General features: G+C 48.4%; 4 protein-coding genes across 6 annotated transcripts; 1 reads left to right on the top strand and 3 right to left on the bottom strand.

Annotated features, from left to right (window-relative positions):
* Positions 1–953: 953 nt before the first annotated feature.
* On the bottom strand, positions 954–9,357 carry C7H16orf96 (chromosome 7 C16orf96 homolog). Of its 2 annotated transcripts, none has more exons than XM_053470857.1 (17): positions 9,199–9,357; positions 8,293–8,717; positions 7,706–7,810; positions 6,108–6,188; positions 5,927–6,007; positions 5,449–5,599; positions 4,430–4,515; positions 3,981–4,091; positions 3,694–3,768; positions 3,432–3,596; positions 3,210–3,328; positions 2,920–2,982; positions 2,615–2,698; positions 2,076–2,226; positions 1,579–1,672; positions 1,415–1,507; positions 954–1,291 (listed from the first exon to the last, which is right to left on the bottom strand). In XM_053470857.1, exons 2-17 carry the CDS (start codon positions 8,695–8,697, stop codon positions 1,173–1,175), a joined length of 1,983 nt encoding a protein of 660 aa, XP_053326832.1. In that variant the 5' UTR covers positions 8,698–8,717; positions 9,199–9,357; the 3' UTR covers positions 954–1,172. The 2 variants fall into 2 exon arrangements, with proteins under 2 accessions (XP_053326832.1, XP_053326833.1); XM_053470858.1 differs by having other exon boundaries at positions 954–1,288.
* Positions 9,358–10,940: 1,583 nt separating this feature from the next.
* CDIP1 (cell death inducing p53 target 1) lies at positions 10,941–15,001 on the top strand. Of its 2 annotated transcripts, none has more exons than XM_053470883.1 (5): positions 10,941–11,002; positions 13,009–13,109; positions 13,539–13,646; positions 13,961–14,270; positions 14,392–15,001. In XM_053470883.1, exons 2-5 carry the CDS (start codon positions 13,025–13,027, stop codon positions 14,501–14,503), a joined length of 615 nt encoding a protein of 204 aa, XP_053326858.1. In that variant the 5' UTR covers positions 10,941–11,002; positions 13,009–13,024; the 3' UTR covers positions 14,504–15,001. The 2 variants fall into 2 exon arrangements, with proteins under 2 accessions (XP_053326858.1, XP_053326859.1); XM_053470884.1 differs by lacking the exon at positions 10,941–11,002 and adding an exon at positions 12,838–12,906.
* Positions 15,002–16,613: 1,612 nt separating this feature from the next.
* On the bottom strand, positions 16,614–19,199 carry LOC128501423 (nmrA-like family domain-containing protein 1). Its single transcript, XM_053470877.1, has 5 exons — positions 19,069–19,199; positions 18,198–18,436; positions 17,642–17,891; positions 17,126–17,316; positions 16,614–16,931 (listed from the first exon to the last, which is right to left on the bottom strand). The coding sequence occupies exons 1-5, from the start codon at positions 19,100–19,102 to the stop codon at positions 16,752–16,754; spliced, it is 894 nt and encodes a 297-aa protein (XP_053326852.1). The 5' UTR covers positions 19,103–19,199; the 3' UTR covers positions 16,614–16,751.
* Positions 19,200–20,538: 1,339 nt separating this feature from the next.
* LOC128502276 (nmrA-like family domain-containing protein 1) lies at positions 20,539–24,389 on the bottom strand. The gene is made up of 7 exons (XM_053472036.1): positions 24,347–24,389; positions 24,039–24,257; positions 23,388–23,444; positions 22,208–22,449; positions 21,626–21,875; positions 21,183–21,373; positions 20,539–20,853 (listed from the first exon to the last, which is right to left on the bottom strand). Exons 1-7 carry the CDS (start codon positions 24,387–24,389, stop codon positions 20,680–20,682), a joined length of 1,176 nt encoding a protein of 391 aa, XP_053328011.1. The 3' UTR covers positions 20,539–20,679.
* Between the last annotated feature and the right edge of the window lie 379 nt (positions 24,390–24,768).

The raw sequence follows: 24,768 nt of genomic DNA, 5'->3' as shown, positions 1-24,768 counted from the left end.
CATCATAAAAAAAATCATTTAAATTTAAAATACCCTTTTTTTTGTATTTCCCTTTTTTGTATTTTTTTCCTTGTTTTTTTTTTCCTTTTTTTCTTTGTTTTTTGCCTTTTTTTTTTATCCCTGGCACTGTTGTTTTTTTTTCCACTATTAATTAAAAATTTGTTTTTTTTTCCTTCACCATCAGCATTTTTCAGCTAAAAACTATCACCGAGGCAGCTTCCCATTAACCGCTAATTATATAAAGATGTATATATTTCTCATCTTTTTGAAGAAAAGACTGTTTTATTTTTTTTGCATGTGCAGAAAAATGTAAAAAACTAAGATTTATATCCGTACTAAAATATTTTAGCGGTGAAAGATTTGGGCAGAAATTGGTGATCTCGGCAGAGGATCCGATGCTTAGGCTGCTGTTCCACCTTAATAAGTCTGTTAATCGCTCATTCCCAGAAATAATACTTTAATCGTGTTTTTGAGAACCTTGTATCGTTAATCATTTTTGCCGGGATCACGTAATGGTCACGCGGTTGTTGCCAAAGTAACAGAAATAAAAGTTCTAAACATTTTTTTTAAAAAAGTGTCTCAATGGAACAGCAGCTTTAAAAATGCTGATTTAATAATTCAGTAAATTAGAACCGCTCTTCGGGAAGGAATTCAGAAAAATGACGGAAGGTACCTACTAATGAATCCAATTACATTTTTTTGCACCAAAATGGGCCTTTATACATATCCAATTGTACAGCGCCGCGGAATATGAGGGCGCTATATGAATCAATAAATAATAATAGCGATTTTAAATCAGCCCTTCGTGATCTGTTTGCCCTAAAGGCTGATACATTAGAGAAAATAGAAATAGAAAGAGCGCATTGGATTGGTTGAACGTCACGTGGCCAAGTGGCACCTTGTCGTGGCCAAAAGGCTGGAATTCAATCCCCCCCCCATGAATGAAACACGTAAAGGATATTTCCGATTTATTATATACTGTACATAGGTAAATCTGTATCTCGTATTAAAAAGATTACGAGTCATCTGGCGTTCCGTGTCCCAGGTGGTCGCCGGCGACTCGTGGATTCGTGGCCGCTCCAGGACTCCGATCGGGAGGGGATGAAGTGGGATTAAAATATCATTTGTGTGATTATTGCACCTCCCCAGTCCCTGGGCGCGCATGAGGTCTCTCAGGGGTCCGCTCTCTCCTCTGGGCTGCTTTGCGGTCGTTGTAAGAAGATGGGGGTCTCGGTGGCCATTGGCACGTGGAGGGAGCTGCGTTTAGTATGGATGGAGTGCGTTGAACCTGCTGTAAAAGGGGGGTAGGTTAGGAATGTCTGTGCAGACTAATACCCCTCGCTGTTACACTACTGCCCCTCTTTCTTCTTGTAATAGCCCCATGGCAATCCCAACAGCCCCCCGCTGGACTCACTGGAAATGGGGGAGCCATTACGTCTTTGGTGAGAGGAGGCAGAGCGGGCTCTCTCCATGGACAACCTTGGAGGAGGCTGCGGGGTCACCACCACTGAAATAGAGAAGTTGGTTACTGGTGGACTGCACTGGAGCTTGAAGATGGGCCTCAGAGCTGACACTTACTCGAGGGATCCCTCTCAGGAGGCTGGTTCCTGAACGCCGTATCCATTCGTCCTTTGTACATCACCCCGTCTATCCCCTGCAGGTCAAACTCAGTCTGGGGGGAAAGATGGAGCCACAAATGAGCTGCAGTACCGCACACAGCCAGAGGGGGCGCAGGGCAGGAGGAGGAGCTGCAGTACCGCACACAACCAGAGGGGGCGCAGGGCAGGAGGAGGAGCTGCAGTACCACGCACAGCCAGAGGGGGCACAGGAAGAGGAGCTGATAATGAGTTGCAGTACCGCACACAGCCAGAGGGGGCACAGAAGGAGGAGCTGATAATGAGCTGCAGTACCGCACACAGCCAGAGGGGGCGCAGCGCAGGAGGAGCTGCAGTACCGCACACAGACAGAGGGGGAGCAGAACAGGAAGGGGCCTTTAAAATATTAAAATAATGTAAATTATTAAAATAATAGAAGTAAACCCTCCCTGTATTCCCAGCCCTGGGTCCACTACTCACATTTCTGTACATGATGTGTCCCGGGTCCCCGTAGGGATACACGGTCATCAGGTGCTGGGTGCGGGACGCCCGTTTGGGGTGTGAGCAGGACGTGTGAGGTCTCGGGGGCTCCGAGTACTGGAATTCGGGGTCTGTGGTCTGCAAAGGTTCACTGGGGAGGGGGGAGAGAGGATTTGGAGTGAGACTAGAAGGATAACTGACCATTCACACCTCCCAGCAGAACTAAATTCATTCATCGGTGCCTCAACCAATCAGCAAATATCAGCAATTTAACAATAGGGGAGAGATTATGCAATGGGGAGGAATAATCATGCAGATCCTGAGAACAGGAAGTTACGATGGCTTCTCCCATATGATACGCGTAAGAGGGGCTTCTAATACATATATGGTTTTTAGTACGTGGATTATTTATGTGACTGTAAAAAAGCAGGAGGTGGGAGGCCCTGCATGCAGTTTGGTGAGATTGGTGTATATCTGGTGGGGGGTCCCGACGTGTTTATTAGACCCCGTATGGCTCAAGTCATAGTGCTTGCGTTCACCCCGGGCTCTTGTCACGGCTGAAGTCTGCGCTGTTTGGCCGATTGCGAGGAAGCAGCGAGGCCGTGCGGACGGTGACCAGGTGCCTGCGAAATATGGAGAGAGAAGCAGCGATGAGAGATCCAGGGAGAAAAGACCCCCAGAGATAGAAATGGGGGGCAATGCAGCTCATGGGGGAGGGGGAAGGTGGTGCTGCTCTAGTGCGGCCCCTGCTGTGGCTGGTTCTAGTTCAGGGGCCACACAATCCTCGTTTAAACAATAAAAATCAATTATTATAAAGAGGCATGCGTAATGACGTGTTACTTACGGCCCAGTTGCCATGGTTACAGGACGATCACAGGAAATGCACTTAACTTTCTCAAAGAGCTTCCTGCGGAAAAGACGGGAAAAGTGAGAATTACCTCAGAAACGCGGAGCGGTCGTGGGTGAGGAGCTTCCTGCCCCCGTCACTAGATTCAGGTTGCAGGGGGTGCAGGTGGGCTGCATTAATGCCCCTGAGCTCAGGGCAGCTCCTGGTGGACTCCCCATTGTGATTGAAGCCCGTTCTGTGGTGTTGCCCGAGGTGACGAGACCCCCTGCTAGTTCTCCGAGACTCACTTTCTGAAGCCGGCCGCTCCATCGGGGTCGAAGGCCTGTCCGGAGCTCATGTGCTTCTTCAGGATCCGCCACAGCTCCTCGAGGTCGCGGTGGATGGAGTCCAGATCGGAGCGGCTGAGCTGCAGGGGGGGTAAACGGCATGATGTCTCCATGGTGTGTTGTGTGGCGGTGGGATTGTCCGCGGGTAGTTCGTGGTTCGGCGGTTTTGTGCGGTTCTCTTACCTTCGCCTCCAGGGAGGCCAGCAGTTTCTCCAGAATGCTCCTCCACTCGCCCTCTTGCGCTCCCAGCTTCTTAATCAGGTCTTGGAGAACGGCGTCCAGATCGCTCACGGCGGATTCCAGCTCCGAGTGACCCACCTTGGTGTCCAGAGACCACTTATCAGCTTTCTACGGGGACAAAGGGGGGAAACGGGCACTCAATACGACAATCCGAGTGGCCACTCCGCGATCACTCTGCCTGCCTGCCGGAACGCTGTGCACTCACATTGCTGAGCTCTAACGTGAGTTCTTCCCGATCGAGTTTCTTTTTGTCCAGGTCATAGATCTGGCTCTGCAGAGTCTGCGGGGAACGGAAATGGTCATTAACCTCCCCTCTTACCCCTAGTTTTACCCCCACACAAGCTTTAGCCCCATGCATGCCCCATGTTTGACTCCCAACCAGCCGTGTTTCCCAAGGAGATCCCACCTGTATGCTCTTCCAATCCCCCCCTGTAAACCCAAGCCCCCCACACCCCGTTCCAGCAGGTACCCCCACCCCGGCCGCCTCCTCACCGCCGTTTCCGCCAGATCTGCCTCCAGCTTGGCCGCCTTTGAGTCGAGTCTCTGCAGCGCCGCGTTCAGCTGATGCAGAGCGTTCTCCAGGCTCTTCATCTCGTCCTTGTCCTGAAAGCGTAAGGAAAGAGCTGGGTTTTCCACTGTGCGGGGGCTGCCCCCCCCGGCTCCAGAACCAAAAAATATCTGCAGACCCCGGGGGTAACTCAACAGACTCGGGGTAGATGGTAATCTCTACCCATATAATATGCTCCGCTGTGAAATGATATAGATATTTGGTTGTGTTGTTTATATGTTGTATATATGGCTTGGATAACGTTTTAGACAATCTAGGGTTAATGATGCGATACTCTGCGGCTTTGTGCTATAATCACTGGCGTTGGTGGAGGAATGCTCTGCACGTCCTCTCACTCACTCGCTCACTCACTCACTCACTCACCCACTCGTACCTTCTTATTGTCAGCAAATATTCTTTCCACGTCTTCTCTCAGGCTCCGTAGGCGCTGCAACAAATCCTCCGGAATTTCCACCTTGCCTGCGACACACGAGACGTGAAGTAAGTGAGTAAGACCCGCGCAGCTCTCCCGTGTCTGGGGAGATTCACGAAGCAGCATGGCCGCATTGGCCCAAAAAGATGATGGCGTCTCTAGTTGTGGATACCATTTATGGGGAGAACGTGGGACCAAACACTCGCAGTAACACCATACATTTACACCTTCATACATGCACACACACACTAACACTATACATTCATACATTCATATACACTCTAACACTATACATTCATACATTCATACACACTCTAACACTATACATTCATACATGCACACACACACTCTAACACTATACATTCATACATTCATACACACTCTAACACTATACATTCATACATTCATCCACACACTAACACTATACATTCATATATGCACACACACACACACACTCTAACACTATACATTCTTACATGCACACACACACACACTCTAACACTATACATTTACACATTCATACATGCACACACACTAACACTATACATTTACACATGCACTCTGGCACCATACACACACACACACTCAAACTCACTCTATCCTCTCCCGTTATACATGCATCTCACACAGATCCTCCTCCCTGTCTCTTCCTCCCCTTCCCTTTTTAGCTGTCTTCACCCCAGCTCACACTCAGTTGCCGGCTGCCGTCCTACTACCACAGGGCGCTTCGGTTACTGAGCTCCCGGGTGAGTGGATGTTAACGGGGTAAGTGCTAAACAGGGATTTACTACACCCCGCCATAAAGCAATCTACACAGTCAGCTTTTGCAGCAAGGGGTGGCACTCAAATGTCACATGATCACCTACAATGGTGAGCACCGGAGCAGCTGATAAAGAAGCATTTATTCAACCAAAACAAAACAACACGAAAGTTTCATCTCCCCATCAGTATTCCCTTCATTCCCGGTCTCTATAGCTCACCGATTTCTCTACCCAGCCGCCTGAGCTCCTCCTCGATGCCGCCGACTCGTGCCTCCATCTCGTCGTGTCTCCCCGGCAGCTTTCCCAGGCTGCTCAGGATATTCTTGGCGTTTCTCTGCTTGGCGTCACCATCGAGGTTCCAGTCGGAGGTCTGCCAGGTATATAGACCCAAAAATCAGGACCCCCGTGACCAAGACTCTGCCCCAGGACCTGCCAGCCTAGATATTCTTATTTTATATATAACTTCTGCATCCTCCAGAGGAGAGGACGTCACCGCAAGCACCGCCATATTGGCCAGAGTTCAAGTGAGGGCATATTTTGATAAAATATTGATTTTGCATATTTTTTATCATAATTATCCCTACAACCAGGAGGACATGAATTCCGGGAAACTCAGTGTGTGTTGGGTCATATACTGGAACTACGCTCAGGGACCTCGGCCCCCGGCGTCAAGAGCCACCCATTAGCCAAGACTCACCGTCACAGCGTCATGGAGCAATGACCAGGTGACCATTTCTGATGGCTCGGGGTAGGATAACAGCTTCTTCTCCAGGTTCTCCTATAAGAAGGAGGATAAAGGGTTTGCTAGATGGAGTAACAGACTTAAAATATATGAGCCTGTTCCCAAATCAGGCAGAGCCGCCATCATGTGACCTCACCAGCTGCTCCGCCAGGACTGGCATATTCTGAGCTCGACCCTCCAAGTCCTGCAGCCGCCGCTGGATCTCGTGAATGTTTATCTGTAAATAGAGACTAAGATGAGTTTAAACAGGAATATAAAGCCTCTTCTCGCTCTGCACCCCGGGGGTTCCCAAAATCTCAGCCTCGGTTGAGTTAAAAGCCTTGGAGAAAGGAATTTTCACTTACAGGAGCAAACATTGTTCTTTGCAGTAAGAGCAGTAAAGATGTGGAATTCGCTCCCCACAGAGGCTGCGCTATCAAATCCAATAGATGCCTTTACATATGGGCCGGGGAGTATATATAATATGAGGAATATACAGGATATAACGGGTTATAAGGACGGGGTTAGTTATACGGCCGGAGAGTATATAATATATAATATGAGGAATATACAGGATATAACGGGTTATAAGGACGGGATTAGTTATACGGCCGGAGAGTATATAATATATAATATGAGGAATATACAGGATATAACGGGTTATAAGGACGGGATTAGTTATACGGGGGGAGAGTATATAATATATAATATGAGGAATATACAGGGATATAACGGGTTATAAGGACGGGATTAGTTATACGGCCGGAGAGTATATAATATATAATATGAGGAATATACAGGATATAACGGGTTATAAGGACGGGATTAGTTATACGGGGGGAGAGTATATAATATATAATATGAGGAGTATACAGGATATAACGGGTTATAAGGACGGGATTAGTTATACGGCCGGAGAGTATATAATATATAATATGAGGAATATACAGGATATAACGGGTTATAAGGACGGGATTAGTTATACGGGCCGGAGAGTATATAATATATAATATGAGGAATATACAGGGATATAACGGGTTATAAGGACGGGATTAGTTATACGGGGGGAGAGTATATAATATATAATATGAGGAATATACAGGATATAACGGGTTATAAGGACGGGATTAGTTATACGAGGGGAGAGTATATAATATATAATATGAGAAATATACAGGGATATAACGGGTTATAAGGACGGGATTAGTTATACGGCCGGAGAGTATATAATATATAATATGAGGGATATACAGGATATAACGGGTTATAAGGACGGGATTAGTTATACGGGGGGAGAGTATATAATATATAATATGAGGGATATACAGGGATATAACGGGTTATAAGGACGGGATTAGTTACACGGCCGGAGAGTATATAATATATAATATGAGGAATATACAGGGATATAACGTATTATACGGCCGGAGAGTATATAATATATAATATGAGGAATATACAGGATATAACGGGTTATAAGGACGGGATTAGTTATACGGCTGGAGAGTATATAATATATAATATGAGGAATATACAGGATATAACGGGTTATAAGGACGGATTAGTAGTTATAGTATGTAATATATAATATGAGGAATATACATATAACGACATACAGCGATGGCAGAAAGCAGATCGGTCACTAAATATTTCATGCACCGCGCAGCACGTGGGTTTTACCTGCTTGCTGTTGAGACTGGACACAGTGATGATGCAAATAATAAATGCATTTGTATAAGAATAACCAGAACTCACCCCCGCCACCATATCGCTCAGGGCTCCTAGGTTTTTCTGGATTAAATCAGTGGTGTGCTTCAGACTGTTAAATGTACTTAATAATTCCTGGAAGTCGTTGATCGCCTGCGATGGAAGAAAGGATGAGGAAGGGGTTAATAAACAGGTATAGCGCGCACACACACACACATATATTTATATTCCGGAACATGGCGTTGGATACAATGTTTTCTCGCACTTCAAAGGCATTTGCTTACAGGGTTCTAGGCTGCTTGGATATGCAAGATATTTCCCGGAGTGTAGGTGAGAACATGTGTGACCGACGCGTGGAATAATCACAGTGGGCCTGTGATGGGCCCATCTCCACCATGACATCTCCACCAAGACATCATCTCCACCAAGACATCATCGCCACTAAAACATCTCCACCTCAAGACCTCTCCACCAAGACTTCTCCTCTTGCTTCCAGACCCTCCTCTGCCCTTAGACCTAGAGGTTTATCTTCCTCTCTCTGGTCTCCCCATAATCATTGATAGACAGAAGTGTTTTACAGAACGGAACAGATTGAGATAAGGGGAGAAGCCACCGAACGTACTCAGAAGTCTCACCTTGTTGACGCCATCTTCGTTCATCTCCAGCTTCTTCTTGAGCTGCATCATCTGCCACATCTCCTCTACCGGCTTGTTCTGGGACTGGCTGGCCATTAAGAGACTCGCGGAGGAGGGCAGAGAGTCCAGTTGCAGGAGCCTGTCCTCCATCCTGGCCACCTTCTCCTGCAGCTGGTGAAACACCGACGACGGTCTCCTACCTTCAGCGCTCGCTGCTCCTGTGGCCACCACTGGCTTTATAAATTCCCTCTCCTCGTGGGACAGATCCCTCCGTACCTCGCCCAGCTGCAGGTGCTCGAGGAGTCCATGGAGCAGGGAGTGGAGGGCATTGAAGTTGACAGCTCCGATCTCGGGAGAACCAATGGCCAGGTTGACCAGTTCCTTGAAGGACACGGATGCTGACATGCTGGAAGTTACTGGGAGATCTGCACAGAGAGTTGGGTCAGGAGTTACGCGGACATCACCAGAAGGTTACCCCACACATTGCACTACCATATTTCCGGCCCCATCCGGCCCCCGGCTTGTCGCCCGTTTCTCCTGCTGTAAAGACTCAAACCTTAATCAGTCGTTGGTCTCGTCTTAGATTCAGGAGCCGTATGTCTATCCCATGCATGTTTAATCCCCTCACTGTATTACCCTCTACCACTTCTGCTGGGAGGCTGCACCACTTATCCACCACCCTCCCAGTAAACTAAATATATATATATAACTATATTAGAACACAGAATATCCTCCCCGCAGAGCATTACATTCTGAGTTGCCGCACAAGCTTTTATACGGCTCTATTGCCCTCATTCTCACGTTACCCCGGCGAAGGGCTAAACACAGACAGCTGGACACAGCGATACCCCGAAGCCACCCCTTCCTCACTGCCTGAACTCATTCTCTAGACAACAAACGCTTTACCTCCTGATTAAAGAAAGCGGATTATCCAGGGAGACCTCGTGCTAAGATTGCAAGCTCTTCGGACCAAGGGCTGCCTGCGTTCCTGCGCTGTTACACACTGTCATGTTATTCCCACCTAACAACCCTAGCCAGCCATGCCGTCCTCTCCCGGTGTGCGGAGGGAAGTTTCCCCCGCGGTTGCCAGGACACCGCAGAACGCCTTCTAATCTGCAGAGGGCACTTGTGCTGTGTTTGGATCCCTGTTGTTAGATGTCTTGGTAACACTAGCACTTCCCGGTGCACAGCGATACACCCCGACCTCTAGGACAGCTACACTTCCTAAAGCACGCGCAGGACTAGTACACACAATACATAGAAGCCTGCCGGCAGATCGGCCCCATCCGGCCCCCGTCTAGTCGCCCGTTTCTCCTGCTGTAAAGACTCAAACCTTAATCAGTCGTTGGTCTCATCTTAGATTCAGGAGCCGTATGTCTATCCCATGCATGTTTAATCCCCGCACTGTATTACCCTCTACCACTTCTACTGGGAGGCTCTTCCACTTATCTACCTCCTTCCGTTTCATCTGAGCCGCTGACCCTTTTGTGTTAGATTATCGCCATCTTGGTGTAACTTTGTAACGTGTATTTAATGTATCGATATCTTTCCTCTAATATTTATTGAACAGAAGCTTTAGATCCGGACTGTCCAGATTTATAATGGGGGGGGGGAGTAATGGAGAAAAGTTATTACCATAGCAACCAATGCTATAGTGCAAAGTTCATGGCACTGGTTGCTACGGTGATAAGACCGTATTGTGTCTGGCATGCTTTAAATATTTCAGTAAATCGTGTTTCATCGTTTTGGTGACGGACGCGCCTCTGGGATGGAGGGGCATTAGGTTACGGGGTCTGTCCCGGGAGGAGGGGGTCTTACGCCCGCCATTTAGTAACGAGCCCCTAACCTCAGCAGGGTGCAGCTGTACGGGGGGCTGACGTTGATACCCCGGTAGGTACTTATCGTAATTACACCCCACCTGTTACACCGCTAGGCCTCGTGGTTACCCCGTCCGGAGGCACAGGGGGGCCAGGTGGCCCTAATCCGGCCAGCTGACCACGTTTGGAGCCCCTTGGGGCCCGGTGTTCTTGGCGGTGACCTCGCAATCACATTAAGGACACTCTGTGGCCCCCAGACGGGCAGATTTTGCAACACACCGCCATTGTTTGGAGTTGCAGTTTGAATATACGGACTCGTGATTGGCTGATGATCGACCAATGGGAGCACAGTAAGCAGCAGCCTTTATCTGTTGGAAATCACCATAGAAATAAAATCATAACTGGGGGGGATCTATAAAATCCCATGATGCCCCGAAGGAGGCAGGTAGACAGACGCAGAAAGTGTGGAACGTTCTAGACAATGTTAAGTGTCTCTGGGCCACAGAGCATGCAATCTAATGATCACATGATCTCAAGCAGTTTACCGTGTTTTTATATGTGATACAGGCACATGATATCATATAACACACAGTATATTTATAGCCCTCATAGACTGACCCACAGAGCTTGCACTCTACAAGCTGGGGTGCAGCAGCAATATGGGGTGGATCCGCCCACCGTGCCCATGACGTGTGAAATGCATCGGGAGAAGACCGTTCACAGAACTGACTACCCCGCCCACAGCCCAGTGCCAGACCACGCCCCGGCTCTCGGGGCGGAAGTGAGCGCATTGGCCACTGGAAGTTGTAGTGCGCCGGGAGTGGGCGGTACTACAACTCCCACAGTGCTTTGCACAGAGTAAACAGGTGCGGTGAGAGTGGAGCAGGCTGCAGGTGAGTGAGGGGGGCTTCACTGGGCGGTGGGTAGGTGGGTGTCACACGCACTGGGACCTACAGGGTTAACCCTTGACATAATTCGGCCCCTTGGAGATGGCTGTGAGGGGCTTCTGTGGGTTCAGGGTGCACCATGATGATGTCATAGGCAGGGTATAAATAGAGCTGGGGTCACTGTGCAGGCACACATACATAGAGGGGCATTTGCGGTGATGAATTGCAGGGCATTATGCCCTTGGCCCCTGCAGCACCATGTGGGAGAGAGGGGCAGTTATATAATACCCTCCTCTGCCCCTACTGTCTGTATACATATCAGGGGAGCCTAGAATTGCCCTGGGCTGGGGCATGTAGGCTGCATGGAGGGAGCTTTGCAGCTCTGGATTTTATCAGTAAGGCAATGGGGGGGGCACTGGTCCCAAGAGCTAACAGTCTAAAGCTGCCAAAGGATTTGAAGTGTATTTTAGAAACTGTATCTGGCCCACAGAGCTTACAATCCAATAATACCTCAGGTTACTGTATAGTAAACGGTGTATTAATAGACCTCACAGACTGACCCACAGAGCTTACAATCTAATTATGTCACACGCTATCACATAACACACAGTATATTTATAGACCTCACAAACTGGCCCACAGTGCTTACAATCTAATTATGTCACAAGCTATCACATAACACACAGTATGTTTGATTGGTCGGTGGCAGCCGTGTTTTGATCTGTACATTTGCTGACGCTGGTTGGCGTGTTGCAGGAATCGTCTGCGCATGTGGTTCCGACGGTACGAGGGGCAGAATTGCGCCCCCTCCCCACCTGGTCCTATAAGGAGCGAGGTGTGGCAGTTTGCTCTGTACATTACAGAGGTGTCGCCAGGTTAAGGGTTAATTCTCGGGGTCGGCCGGTTACGTCCGGATGAAAGCGAACGCTTTTCGGCTCTCATCCGGTAGGGAAGGGCTTCGGATCTCACCGGCAGGGACTGGTGTCTGCGGACCGGTGCGGCCGGAATCTGGGAAAGAATGACCGCTGTGGGGGGGACACCCTCGCCCCAGGGGTGACACTGTGTGTGTGCGGGGGACACCCTCGCCCCAGGGGTGACACTGTGTGTGTGCGGGGGACACCCTCGCCCCAGGGGTGACACGGTGTGTGTGCGGGGGACACCCTCGCCCCAGGGGTGACACGGTGTGTGTGCGGGGGACACCCTCGCCCCAGGGGTGACACGGTGTGTGTGCGGGGGACACCCTCGCCCCAGGGGTGACACGGTGTGTGTGCGGGGGACACCCTCGCCCCCGGGGTGACACGGTGTGTGTGCGGGGGACACCCTCGCCCCAGGGGTGACACGGTGTGTGTGCGGGGGACACCCTCGCCCCCGGGGTGACACGGTGTGTGTGCGGGGGACACCCTCGCCCCAGGGGTGACACGGTGTGTGTGCGGGGGAGACACCCTTGTTTTGGGCAAATATTTATGGGGGGATTCTGCAGAACTCCCCCCCCCCGTGCATTTGCAAAAGTCACATCACGAAGATTGAAAGGGACCCGGCAGCTGCCGTTAAACTTTGAAAGCTGGTGGAACTGCAGCTTTAAATGTCAGCGTTGGGACTTTTTCTACAAGTGGCTTCATAACGCCTGTTTTTTATTTGCCTGAAAGCCGCTTTTCGTTAAGCAAACACTCCAGCCGGGGATGTATGAGGCTTTGTTTGCTTCCGTTATGCAATAGCCCGTTATATTTGAGCAGCCTGCGCGATAACGAGCTGCCCCAAAACATTCAGCGGAACAGTAAATATTATTTTTAACTGATCAAAAGTGTGTTTGTGTCTCACAAGGAGGCGGATTGTTCAGAATCTGGAAGGAAGTTTTGCTACTGAGAGGGTGGTGGATACGTTGAACAGCCTCCCAGCAGGGGTGGTAGAGGGTATTAAACATGCATGGGATAGACATACGGCTCCTGAATCTAACGACTGATTAAGGTCCGAGTCTTTCTGATTGACAGACTTTTTTTAAAAATATTTTTCAGATATACCCGCAGCAAAATGGCAAGCGACCCCCCGCCTCCCTACCCCGGGGGTCCCACGGCCCCGCTGCTGGAGGAGAAGCACGGAACGGCCCCCGCGGAAGGTAACTCAGCCGTTAACTCTTTAGGGAGCGGGGTCTGCAGGGAAAGGCGCTCCAAGGCGCTGGAAAGAGAAAGTATTAACCCCTTCCTGGACAGAACATAACGGGCAGGTTTATTACGGGCGAGAAAGCTTTATTAACCCTTTTTAGGGCATTATATCCCCGGTTTAGGTTTATTAATTATTATAGCCGAAATTATTATAGGACTGCAGCTCCAATGAACCTCAGCCAGCTGCATTGTTGCTTTCCTCATTGGCCATATGATGGGATGTTGCTGCTCCTGAACCGGAGGGCATCTTCCACAACTCGCACAGGGTTGGTGCAGTTATACTGAGGTGGGGGGGCTTGATGTCAGAGGGCTGACAGCGACATTAACTATGATGTCATACTATGGAAACTTTCCGGAAAGTGATGGTATTCTTTGTTTCGCAGGGAACATACATCCCCATGGAGGGTACCCGGCCGGCATGCCCTATATGCCCCCAGATTCAGGGCCTCCTCCGTACGAAGCCAACCCTGGATACATCGCCCCAAACCCAGGTAATACCCCCGGGGCAGGTCGGGGGTTTCAGCTTTAAATGGGAAGCAGATTCTGTCTCGGCCCGTCAGTCCGATCGATGGACGCAGGGCATACAATATGGATCCCGTCAGCCGCTGCTCAGCTGCGGAACTCGTAGAGCCATTAATACGGGACCAACGTGTGGGACGTAGACGATGACCCTTGTCATAAGAGCTGACAGTCAAATTAGTGTTCTGGACTTAGTAATTGGGTCGTTTTGGGTCAGCAGAGTCCTTTAGATGGGATTTGTAGAGAATACGTTATAAAGGAATTGACCCGTTCCCTTCTGTATCAGGTATCTACCCTCCGCCGGGGCCTTATGCGCCTATGGGGTATTACCCACCCACAGCTGGGCCCTACCCTACACAGGGACCATACCCAGCTCCATACCCATCGCCCGGCACCCATGCCACCACAGTGATCATGCCTCCCGGAGCGAGCGCCGCCTCTGCTGCCACCACAGTGACGGTCCTTCAAGGAGAGACCTTTAACAGCTCCCCGGTGCAGACCGTTTGCCCGCACTGCCAGCAGCCAATCATCACCAAGATCTCCCACGAGGTCGGACTCATGAATTTCCTGCTCTGCTGTTTCTGCTGCTTCGTTGGGTACGTGAAAAAAAAAATATTGATCCGTTATCCACCCGTAAGGCGTTATCGGTCCACCATTGCGTTGGAAGTGGCCCTTGGTAATTTTAACGCTGTCCATCTTAACTCTTGCCCCTTTTAGGTGTGACTTGGGCTGCTGCCTCATCCCATGTATGATAAATGACCTGAAGGATGTCACCCACAGCTGTCCGAGCTGCAAGGCCTATATCTACACCTACAGAAGGATGGGTTAAGAGTTCCGGGTTCCGTGCACTCTTCTGTCCGAGCCGCTCCGCATCCGCCTTGAGCCTGCCGTTCCTCTTCCCGTCCGTACACCACTAAGAAGCTGTGAATCTCCCTGTTTTGATGGACATTAAAGATGGCTGGCCCGGCACTGAAAGGGATCATACGTTAAACTCGGTCTTCATTTCCGTTACAGTACATTTCGGGCCGGCGTCACTGCTCTTCGCCTGGTCGGCCGTCTTCTCCTGAGACAAATGTTCTAGGTGACTCAACATTAAACAGGCTTCGTTAGGACTATAGATGTCTCCATCCTCCTTGGATGGGCTGACTTCACCCGTATTGACCATACGGCCGTATTACTCTACACACGCGACCCCGTATAACCTGAAGGGAAGGGTCATAAAGGTCATGTGTGCCCTAAATTGAGCTGGAGAACTTCCATTAGAAAACCGGACGGCCAATGCTAGCATGAAGCTTTTTCTCAATGGCCGACTACCGCAAAGATTTTGGAACTAAAACTGTTATTTAATTAACGGGACGAGCTAAACCCCTTCACATGGGGGGCTGGATTTCCTAAATTTGGATCCGAAACCCCGGCACGAGGGGTTAAAGATATTATCCAATGCATGGCTTTGTTTGACACCAGTACTGGTATGTGGCAGTCCAATGTCTCCACGATGCATGGTCGTCCCCTCAACCCCTATTGGTGCGTCTGCCTGCACAAGGAACGTTCTGATTGGCCTATGCTGCTGCCTTGATCCTTCCTCCTTTCTCATCACGTTTGGAATGTTCCATTTTGCTGCACCAGGAGGGGATCTCGGTCTTTATTGAACTTCATCAGGTAGCTTAATATTACATCTCTACATGCAAAGAGTTGCTGTTACCCCGGAACGTAAAACAATCTCGCAGATTAAGATAAAATGAACCACTTTAATCATCTTTAATCAAATTAAATATATATTTTAACCATAGCTAGTAATTAATTTTCTCAGGACTGTATAATTCTCGTAAGGTTTGAATCCTAGTGTAATTAATATTAATATCCACAAGAGGAGGAGTAGATAAAGATGGATTTAATAGACTTGCAGTCTTTTAACAAGATACTAAGTTCTCATTGGTTCTTTGTGCAATTACATCTGCTTAAATTAACGCATTACACGCGGCAGAAATACCATCTATAGAGTTTCCGCTTGATTGGATGTTTGTCAATAAAGTTGTTTTTTTTTTTTTAATTTTTTATTCCTCTGCCCTGAGTTTTCAGCTGATAATGAACTACAGTTCCCATGATCCTCAGCGGTTATACATTTTTCGTTGAATGATTTTGCTCAACTCCGTCCTACGCATTTCTGATTAAAAGGAATTTGCCATGAGTTTTTTTTTATTTTGCCGGTATGTAGCGTTTACATTTAATGTAGCATTTCAGAAAATGTTTTTTTTTTTTGTATTTATAGTAAGAGGGAATCTGGCACGTAGGGCTCCATTTTGTAATAATAGGACCCGCCCCCTTTCCTTCTCTTGCGTTGGCGCTACCCCTCCACGCTGCCGGATGATAACGCATCGCCCTCGTCGGACTCAGTGGAGTTCTGTGTCGTTTTTCTAAAGCCTGAAACCTTGATCTCAGGTCCACAAGAATTCCGGATTGGGCCGATGAGGCTTTTGGCGAAGCATCGGGGCGGTTTGGGGTAACCCTGTCCTAAAATCTTCTGATTACTTATTAAAATTATATCCTGGTGGACAAAAAAAACACAAATCCTTCTCTTGTCTGAGCCAGTTGTGACTTTGTCCTCTGCCAAAGGAATCTTGTGATTATAAAGTTCCCTATTCTGTCAGAATATATTATTTATTAGGAACACCAATAAAATGTCAATTTATCTGAAATGTCTTCAGCTCGTGTTTCGTTTTTTTTTTGAGAGTCTAAAAAAATATACATTAATGCAGCTTATTGGTAACGTTTTAACACACCTGTAAGACGTGGTTTGTTGGGAATTCAGCAGTTTTAAGTCGTATCTATAGGGGGCAGCACAGAGCGAGGGAGTTATTCACAAAAAAGAGCCGTTAATTACGGAAGTGCATTGTAATCGGCTGCCCATATAGATTCCAGACTGAATAATTGCAATGAAATTTGACGCCCAAGAGTCAGAACCTTCTGTTTATTATATAAAACATATAAAAGTTAGAATTTTGGGGTTTAGTGTCCGCAAAACGATTCCAATGACCGAAAAAGTATAAAAAAAGTTCTGAGCGATTATGTTATACCGATTACAAGTCCTTCAAGGCGTCCTTGTTCTCCTCCAACCATTGCTGGAACCTTTTTGCTTTGGGGTTGAGTTTGAGCGTGAGCTCCACGTCCCGGTCGGGTCTCATCATGTAGAACCGGAACATGTCGGCCATTTCCTTCACGCCTGCAAATTCGAATTTCTCATAGGCGTCGGGAGAAACCTGGATGTGAGACAAACGCGGTCAGTGTGAAGGAACGGGTTGACGTGCTTAGAAGGCTTGGAATAATTCTATGCGTAAGACACAAAGATCTAATGATGGCCAGATTTTGGTAAACCTAATGTTGGACCTTGAAGGTTATGATTTCAGTGCTGAGATCGGTCTGAGAGTTGAGGGACTTATCACAGATAACGCACCTTAGCATCTTTGATGGTCTTGCCGATAACCTTGGACAGGATGGCTGCGTATTGCTCCACTGTTAGCTTGTCTGTGCTGAGTCCGATATCTTTCCCTATGTATTCCGACGGGGACTTGAGGATGCTGACCACCACTGGACCCAGATCCGTCACCGATATCCCGTCCAATGGGACATCACCCGCCGGGAGACCTAGAATTAACATACTTTTAGATGTGCAGAAGATATCTGAACCTTCCAAATTGGGGAACATATACTTCAACACAGTGTAGCTTCTGAAGCTTTAGCCTTTAGAATGTTCTAGCTCTTCTACATTAATCAAGGTCTTCAGAATTTGGAAGACTAAGCTTCTGAAACACTTTGGCCGTGACCCATGAACCTTGAATAATCCCAATATTGGCTATGACCCGTGTGACCAGGTCAACCCAGCTTGGTGATCCGATGATAGAAACCTAAAAGTTTTGAGGACCGGGTCAGGACGCCGGACACGTAGAATGACAGATCACTAAATCCTTACTCAAAGCGTAGGTCTTTCCGTCCTGCGACTTTTGAGGCCTGAAGAAGGTCAGCAGGTTCTCGTAGTAGAAAGCTAGCCTCACGCTGGTCATTGGGACCCCGATGGCTCGGAAGTATTCCTCCACCTCGCCTTTGCCATCAAAGTGAAGAACCTCCAGTTTGCCCCCGGTCAGTTTCTTGACGTTTTCCAAGCCGCTGTAGACCACGTGCTTCACTCCTAGGCTTTTGGAGAGATCTGCGATCACTTTTCCCTGAAAAAATATTACATTTTTTTTTTTAAAAAAGACCTCATTGAAAATGGAAGCCTCTCCTTTCAGGTTCTACCAAGAATTGAGAAGACCCTATACAGGAGTTTGGACGTCTTCAGGTCTAAAGGTGATAGAAACTAACCGAATAAGGACATTTGTTGGTGGTAGAAGTGGAATTTTTTATATTTGGAACCTTCCGAAAACCATTATGTGAAAAAATACCACCGAAAAGACCAAAAATGCCACCAAAAAGACCAAAAATGCCACCAAAAATTTCCACCAAGGAAAGGTCCAGGTCCATGCTTTTACCTGCGTGATTTCCTTTTCCTTGCTGAAATGCTCCCAGAAGTTGGTGACCACGAAGGCTCCGTAGGCTCCGGTCAGGGCGGCCTCCAGGCTCTTCTTGTCCTCCAGGTCGGCAGCCACCACCCCCGCCCCGGCCTCTTTCAGCTTCAGGGCCGCCGGCTTGCTGGTGTCGCGGGTCACGGCCCTGACGGCGAAGGTGCCGTCCTCCAGGAGAGCTTTCGCTACCGAGCCTCCCTGAGCCCCTGAAAGAGAGAGAGAGAAACAATCAGAGAAATAACCGGGGAGATTCTCCTGGAAAGGAAATGGCAGAAAAAAGGAGAATTACAGGTAACGGATGTCCCGGTCCCTTTAATTTATGGCTTAGAGGTTAATATCGCTTTAAATGGCAACAACGCCGGCTGCACCCTCAGCACACAAAGCGCCAAATCAAACAAACGAGCCCATACATGCATGAAATGAGCAAAACTACTCCTTTAATTTACAGTTTATATGTTAAAACCCCTTAAAAACCCAGAACCCGCCGGAAGATCGGCCCCCATCCGGCCCCTGTCTAGTCGCTCGTTTCTCCTGCTGTAACGACTCAAACCTTAATCAGTCGTTGGTCTCGTCTTAGATTCAGGAGCCGTATGTCTATCCCATGCATGTTTAATACCCTCACTGTATTACCCTCTACCACTTCTGCTTTGAGGCTGTGCCACTTATCCACCACCCTCTCGGTAAAGTTTAAAAAAATGGCAGTAACTCCGGCTGCACCCTCGGGACACAATTTTTATTTTACCGGGAGAAAAGCACCAATCGGAATGCTCAGATATCATTAAATCAGAGGAGAATATGGAGGGGTTTCCTCTAGACTGCCCCTTAACCCTTTACTCACCTGTGGCCCCAAACACCGTGATAATTTTCTTCATGGCTGTACGGATAGAACGACCTGTTGAGCGCGAGGCAGAGACTGTGGAGACCAGGCAGAGAGGGGCTCGTCTTATACGGCTGCGTCGGGACTCGTTCACTGTGAGTCAGCAGAAAAGAAATGACGGCCGGCAAAGGGTGGGGATTGGGCGAGGAGCTCGGCGAAGCCGCGTCGCGCATCACCAGCGAGATCCTCCAAGTCCCTTTCTCCTGAAAGCCACATTCCCCCCCAAACCCACGGAACCGGTCGGACACAAAATGCCGATAATAACGAGAGGACGCGGCCCCAAACTCCGAGCCATGAGCCTCGGCTGCCACAATCTCAACAAGCCCAGCCGTCCGTCATGAAGAGAGGGCAACACACATACACTCAAAATCCCACACACTCACACATGCTCACAATCACTCATACACACACACTCAAAATCACACACACTCACGCACACTCCCAATCACTCACACTTACACATACACTCAAAATCACACACTCACACACGCTCGCAATCACTCATACACACACACTCAAAATCACTCACACACACTCGCAATCACTCACAGTTACACATACACTCAAAATCACACACGCTCGCAATCACTCATACACACACACTCAAAATCACTCACACACGCTCACAATCACTCATTTATTCCTGATTGTATGAATGTATAGGATGACCATTACTCTAGATTGTAAGCTCACGAGCCGAGTCCTCTGTACCTAATGTATCGGGTTCGTCTTGGTCTGTCAGTTCCCTTTGAATGAAGGGACTGTAAGAAGCGCTGCGGGGATAGTTAGAGCTATATATATAAAATATAATAATTAATAAAAATAATTTAATAATAATAATTGACTCGTTTTGGGTTGTTTTTTTTTTGGGGGGGGTAAGTTAATAAAGCGTTAAAAGGATGCCCCGCTCCCCCCTGTACGGGAATATTGTTGGCGCTCCCAAGCCAGGGAATAATGGGTTAAACAAACAGCTTTTATAATCAGGCATTAGGAGAATATTTTGCCGTTTGGCCCTCTGGGCACTTTATTTATATTGGAGTTAAGAAAAGTTTAAAAAGTAGGGCGTGAATTAATTATTTTTATAGGGATTAAAAAAACCAAGAAAAAAGTCTCTTCTCGCAGTTAACCCCTTCTGCGCCCCTTGGCTGGTTCGGAACGCAGGATCGCAGTTCATACCCCAATTTACGCCATCAAACCATTAATTTTTTGAAATGCTCGATTCCATGTCGTGATTTCTGCTCTTAATAGTAATAACTTTATTTTATTTATTTTTTTATTATTTTTGGACTATTTTTTTACATTCCGCTTCCCCTGATGGTGACATCACTGCACAGATATTTTTTTTGCCATAAAGCATCAGCCCAGTGTGGTGTTTGAGCAGGGAAAAGTTTATTGGGGAAAAAAATGAGAAAATAACAGCAACTATACTAATAATAGCTGAATCTGTAGCCGTTAGGAGTAAAAATGCAGAATATTGATGATTCCTTTATTTTTTTTATGCAGTTTAATATTCTTTGCGTGAGGAGCATAAAAGAGGATCGGGGGAAAAGCCGCGTGGTTTCTTGACTTGGGTTACAAGTCCTTAAAGGCTTCCTTGTTCTCCTCCAACCAATGGCGGAACTTCTTGGCTTTGGGGTTGAGTTTGAGCGTGAGCTCCACGTCCCGGACGGGTCTCATCATGTAAAATCGGAACATGTTGGCCAAGGTTTTCGCTCCTCCGTGTTTCTCGTAGTCCTCCGGGGAAATCTGGACAACGGGACAAGCAAGTTCTGGGATAAAACGTTCTCTGGTATCTCCTCACAGAGAATCTTTAACGAATCAACCTACTCAGAGGATACTTTATACCGGTAAACGTTTCCACTTAGTAACGGCCGTGACGCTAGACATGATTCTCATCCCTATAAGATTCCAAACCAAAGAGCGCAGCAATGTACTACCAAGCCAAGGTTCCTGGAGCTCCTGTCCAGCTTCCATCATGGCCAGTCAGCCATCGTAGCCTTTGTAGGGCCAGGACTTTTAGGCCACAGAGACAAGGATACTCGTTCCCCACACTTGCCACCTCACAGGTAACTCACCTTAGCGTCTTTGATGGTCTTGCCGGTGACTTTGGACATGATCTCTGCGTATTGCTCCACCTTTAGCTTCTCTGCACTGAGCCCGATATCTTTTCCTATATACTCCGATGGGGACTTAAGGATGCTGACCACGACGTGGCCCAGGTCCTCCACGGACATCCCGTCCAACAAGACATCTCCTACTGGGAGTCCTGGAATGGAACGCTTTATAAATCAGCTGCAAACCTTCAGTAGCAATCATTCGTCTATCGGCCACAGCTGGCCTCTCCCAATTGGTCCACGAAGACCTAAGTCAAGTTTTAAGACATCTAACCAATGAATAGTTACAATTAATCAAGATATTTGCCACTTGTACACATTTTTACCCCAAAAAATAATGCCGTGACAGCTCGGGGTAAATATCTCACAAGAATGACCTTTATAGGTTGACCATGAGCTCTTACTCAAATCGTAGACCTTCCCGTCCTTCGATGTGTGCTTCTTGAAGATGGTCAGCAGGTTCTCGTAGTAGTAGGGAAGCCTGACGCTGGTCGTTGGGACCCCGACGGCTCGAAAGTACTCCTCCACCTCGCCTTTGCCGTCGAAGTGATGAACTTCCAGCTTTCCCCCGGTCAATTTCTTGACGTTCTCCAAACCACTGAAGATCACGTGTTTCAGACCCAGACTTTTTGCTAGATCTGCAACCGCTTTTCCCTAAAAAATAAATAAATAAGATATCTAGGAAAATTGGACTGAGCGATGTTGGTCCTTCCAGCAAGACTGATGACGAAGAGAACAAGATATTTAAGAGGTTCCCCCCTAAAAAAAGGGACTGATCTTGGGCTTCTTCACCCAACGTGATCTTTATGAGATATGGAGGGATCTAGGACATTAACTGTGACCCACAAAAACTCTTTAATACCCACGTTGATGGAACGAAGTGCATTAAGGAATTGGGGCTCATCTGGCGGCCATGCCAACCCTATCCAAGACCGGGAGAACTTTTTGACCTCCTGAAGGCCATCCATGTTTGCGATGTAAGATACCTGTATTATTTCCTTTTCCTTACTGGAATCCTCCCATCCATGGGTGGTGACCACAAAAGCACCATATGCACCGGTCAGGGCGGCCTCCAGACTCCGCTTATCATCCAGGTCGGCAGCCACCACCTCCGCTCCGGCCTCTTTCAGCTTCAGGGCCGCCGGCTTGCTGGTGTCGCGGGTCACGGCCCTGACGGCGAAGGTGCCGTCCTCCAGGAGAGCTTTCGCTACCGAGCCTCCCTGAGCCCCTGCGAGGAGGAGACCAAGGTTGAGGTTCTGAGGTTCAAGAAGAAGACCAGTCTAGGATACATTTTATAGACAGAACATCAGCAGATTCCGAACACAAATGGGAAGTGACAACTAATGACGGCGGGCAATAGAGCGTGGCCATGGTCAGGGGTCGGCACCATTATTACTCACGGTGGGCATTTATTGGGCAATTTAATGATGTTCTATGGGCCTTCACAAACCTTGCCATTGGACACCGCTTTGTCCATCCCTGGCCATGGTGGACAATCACAGGCGACCCGAACGTTTCAGAATCGGGTGTTTATTTTTTGCCTTTCGTGTACTTTTGACCCCCGTTGTGTGGAGGGGATGGGCAGATTGGTGGAGCGAGGAGGATATTTATTTTCCCAGGATTCCCTCCGCCTCTATGATTAGAGATTTCATTGTTTTGGAGGCTTTGTCGTTCCTTTAAATAAACGATAATCCTTCGTAATATATCGCCAACCGCGACACGGAACGCAAATAATGGATTGTTTGTCTAGGGATTCGTGCCGGAGAGACGCCTGCGATGGATAAAGGAGAGAGAACTGATTATACCCGGGCCGGGCTGACTAAACATTAACACAATAACTGCTGGAGAGCATCCAGGGAAACGCAGACAAAGTTCCCAGGAGTACGGAGGACCTCGTAGGAGCAGAGAACGCGACGATAAAGCCTCAAACCTTAACCAGTCGTCGGTCTCGTCTTAGATTCAGGAGCCGTATGTCTATCCCATACATGTTTAATCCCCCTCACTGTATTACCCTCTACCACCTCTGCTGGGAGGCCGTTCCACGTATCCACCACCCTCTCAGTAAAGTAAACTGAACTGTAAGATTTAAATAATTTCCCCACATTAGCTACGTATTGTTGAGTTCTGGAGGAGGGTTTCTCGTATCGTGGGACCCGGGTGAGTTACCCAGCGTAGGGGGGTTTGTGGTGGGGATGGTGGACAGGGGGCTGGAGATGATCTTCTCTGAGAAGGACCGGAGTCGGCATTTGATATAAAAAACATGAATGACCAGAAATGTTACTGAACAGAGAGGCTCTGACGACATCGAGGATGATTGGAAGATGTCGGGGGTTGCGTGTAAAGATGTCAATCAAATATCCCGAGTTTGCAATCATTTTTAAGCATTTTGGGACAGATTTGTCTCATTTGCGACGTGTTACAGAAATGACGTCCGTGAACAAAAAAAATGCCCTAAAAAAACTTCACGCGTTATATCGAAATATTTCTTGTTTCTTTATTTTCCCCCCGAAAAAATAAATAAAATCCAAAAATAGTAATAATTAAATAAATTAACCCTTGCATCCTAAATGGCTGTTATCGGATTCGATGCATCCGAACGTACAAGGCTGGTGATTCCGTTTAAACTTGTAGGAACGGATGATGATTTAAATCCACCAACAGATACACCCCGTCCCCGGCTTGAAACCCGCCACAAGCTCTCCCACCAATATACACGGAGCTCCCCCCTTTCCCACCGTGCCACTGGGCATTTGGCCCCCCGGGGCCAGTCCACCGGTTCCATCTACATGAGGACAATCCCACCAGCCATTGTCTCACCTGTGGATCCAAACACCGTGATGATCTTCTTCATGATGATGATGAGAGGTCCTAGAGGCGCGTCGGTTCCGTGCGAGGTGCAGACCCTTGGAGTATCGCGCACGCTGGAGACGAGCTGCTTATATAGGACGGCGCCCGGCTTTCCTCCTCTTTTTTTGGTGATTCCCTCCTCTTTTTTGGCTTCGTGGTTGTGAGTCAGCGGATGAAACGATTGCCAGCCTCGGAGGAAATCAACGGGAACCAATTTAGAGAAGCGGCCATGTGCCAGCTGAGTGTGTTGGAGCGTGTCAGTGTCAACTCACACTCACTACGAGTGTCCTCATTTAACCCCGAGTCTCTCTTTGGATCCATGACACAGAGAACCGAGTCCGAGCGCCATTTTTGGGAAGCCTTGTCTGAGAACAGTTATGACCCTCCTAGTCTTTTGGCCAAAGAAGCTCTGTGGGGAGAGAAGTCTCTCCGATCCGTCTTATACCCTCCAGAGCTTGCTTTTAGAGACCCCGGACATCGCAGCCGGAGACCCCGGACATCGCAGCCGGAGACCCCGGACATCGCAGCCTGAGACCCCGGACATCGCAGCCGGAGACCCCGGACATCGCAGCCGGAGACCCCGGACATCGCAGCCGGAGACCCCGGACATCGCAGCCGGAGACTCCGGACATCGCAGCCGGAGACCCCGGACATCGCAGCCGGAGACCCCGGATATCGCAGCCAAAGACCCCGCACATCG

This window comes from Spea bombifrons, chromosome 7 (assembly GCF_027358695.1).
Source record: "Spea bombifrons isolate aSpeBom1 chromosome 7, aSpeBom1.2.pri, whole genome shotgun sequence".
Classification (NCBI taxonomy): Eukaryota; Metazoa; Chordata; class Amphibia; order Anura; family Pelobatidae; genus Spea; species Spea bombifrons.
The sequence above is the reverse complement of the archived record's forward strand: the minus strand, read 5'-3'. Positions and strand labels throughout refer to the sequence as shown.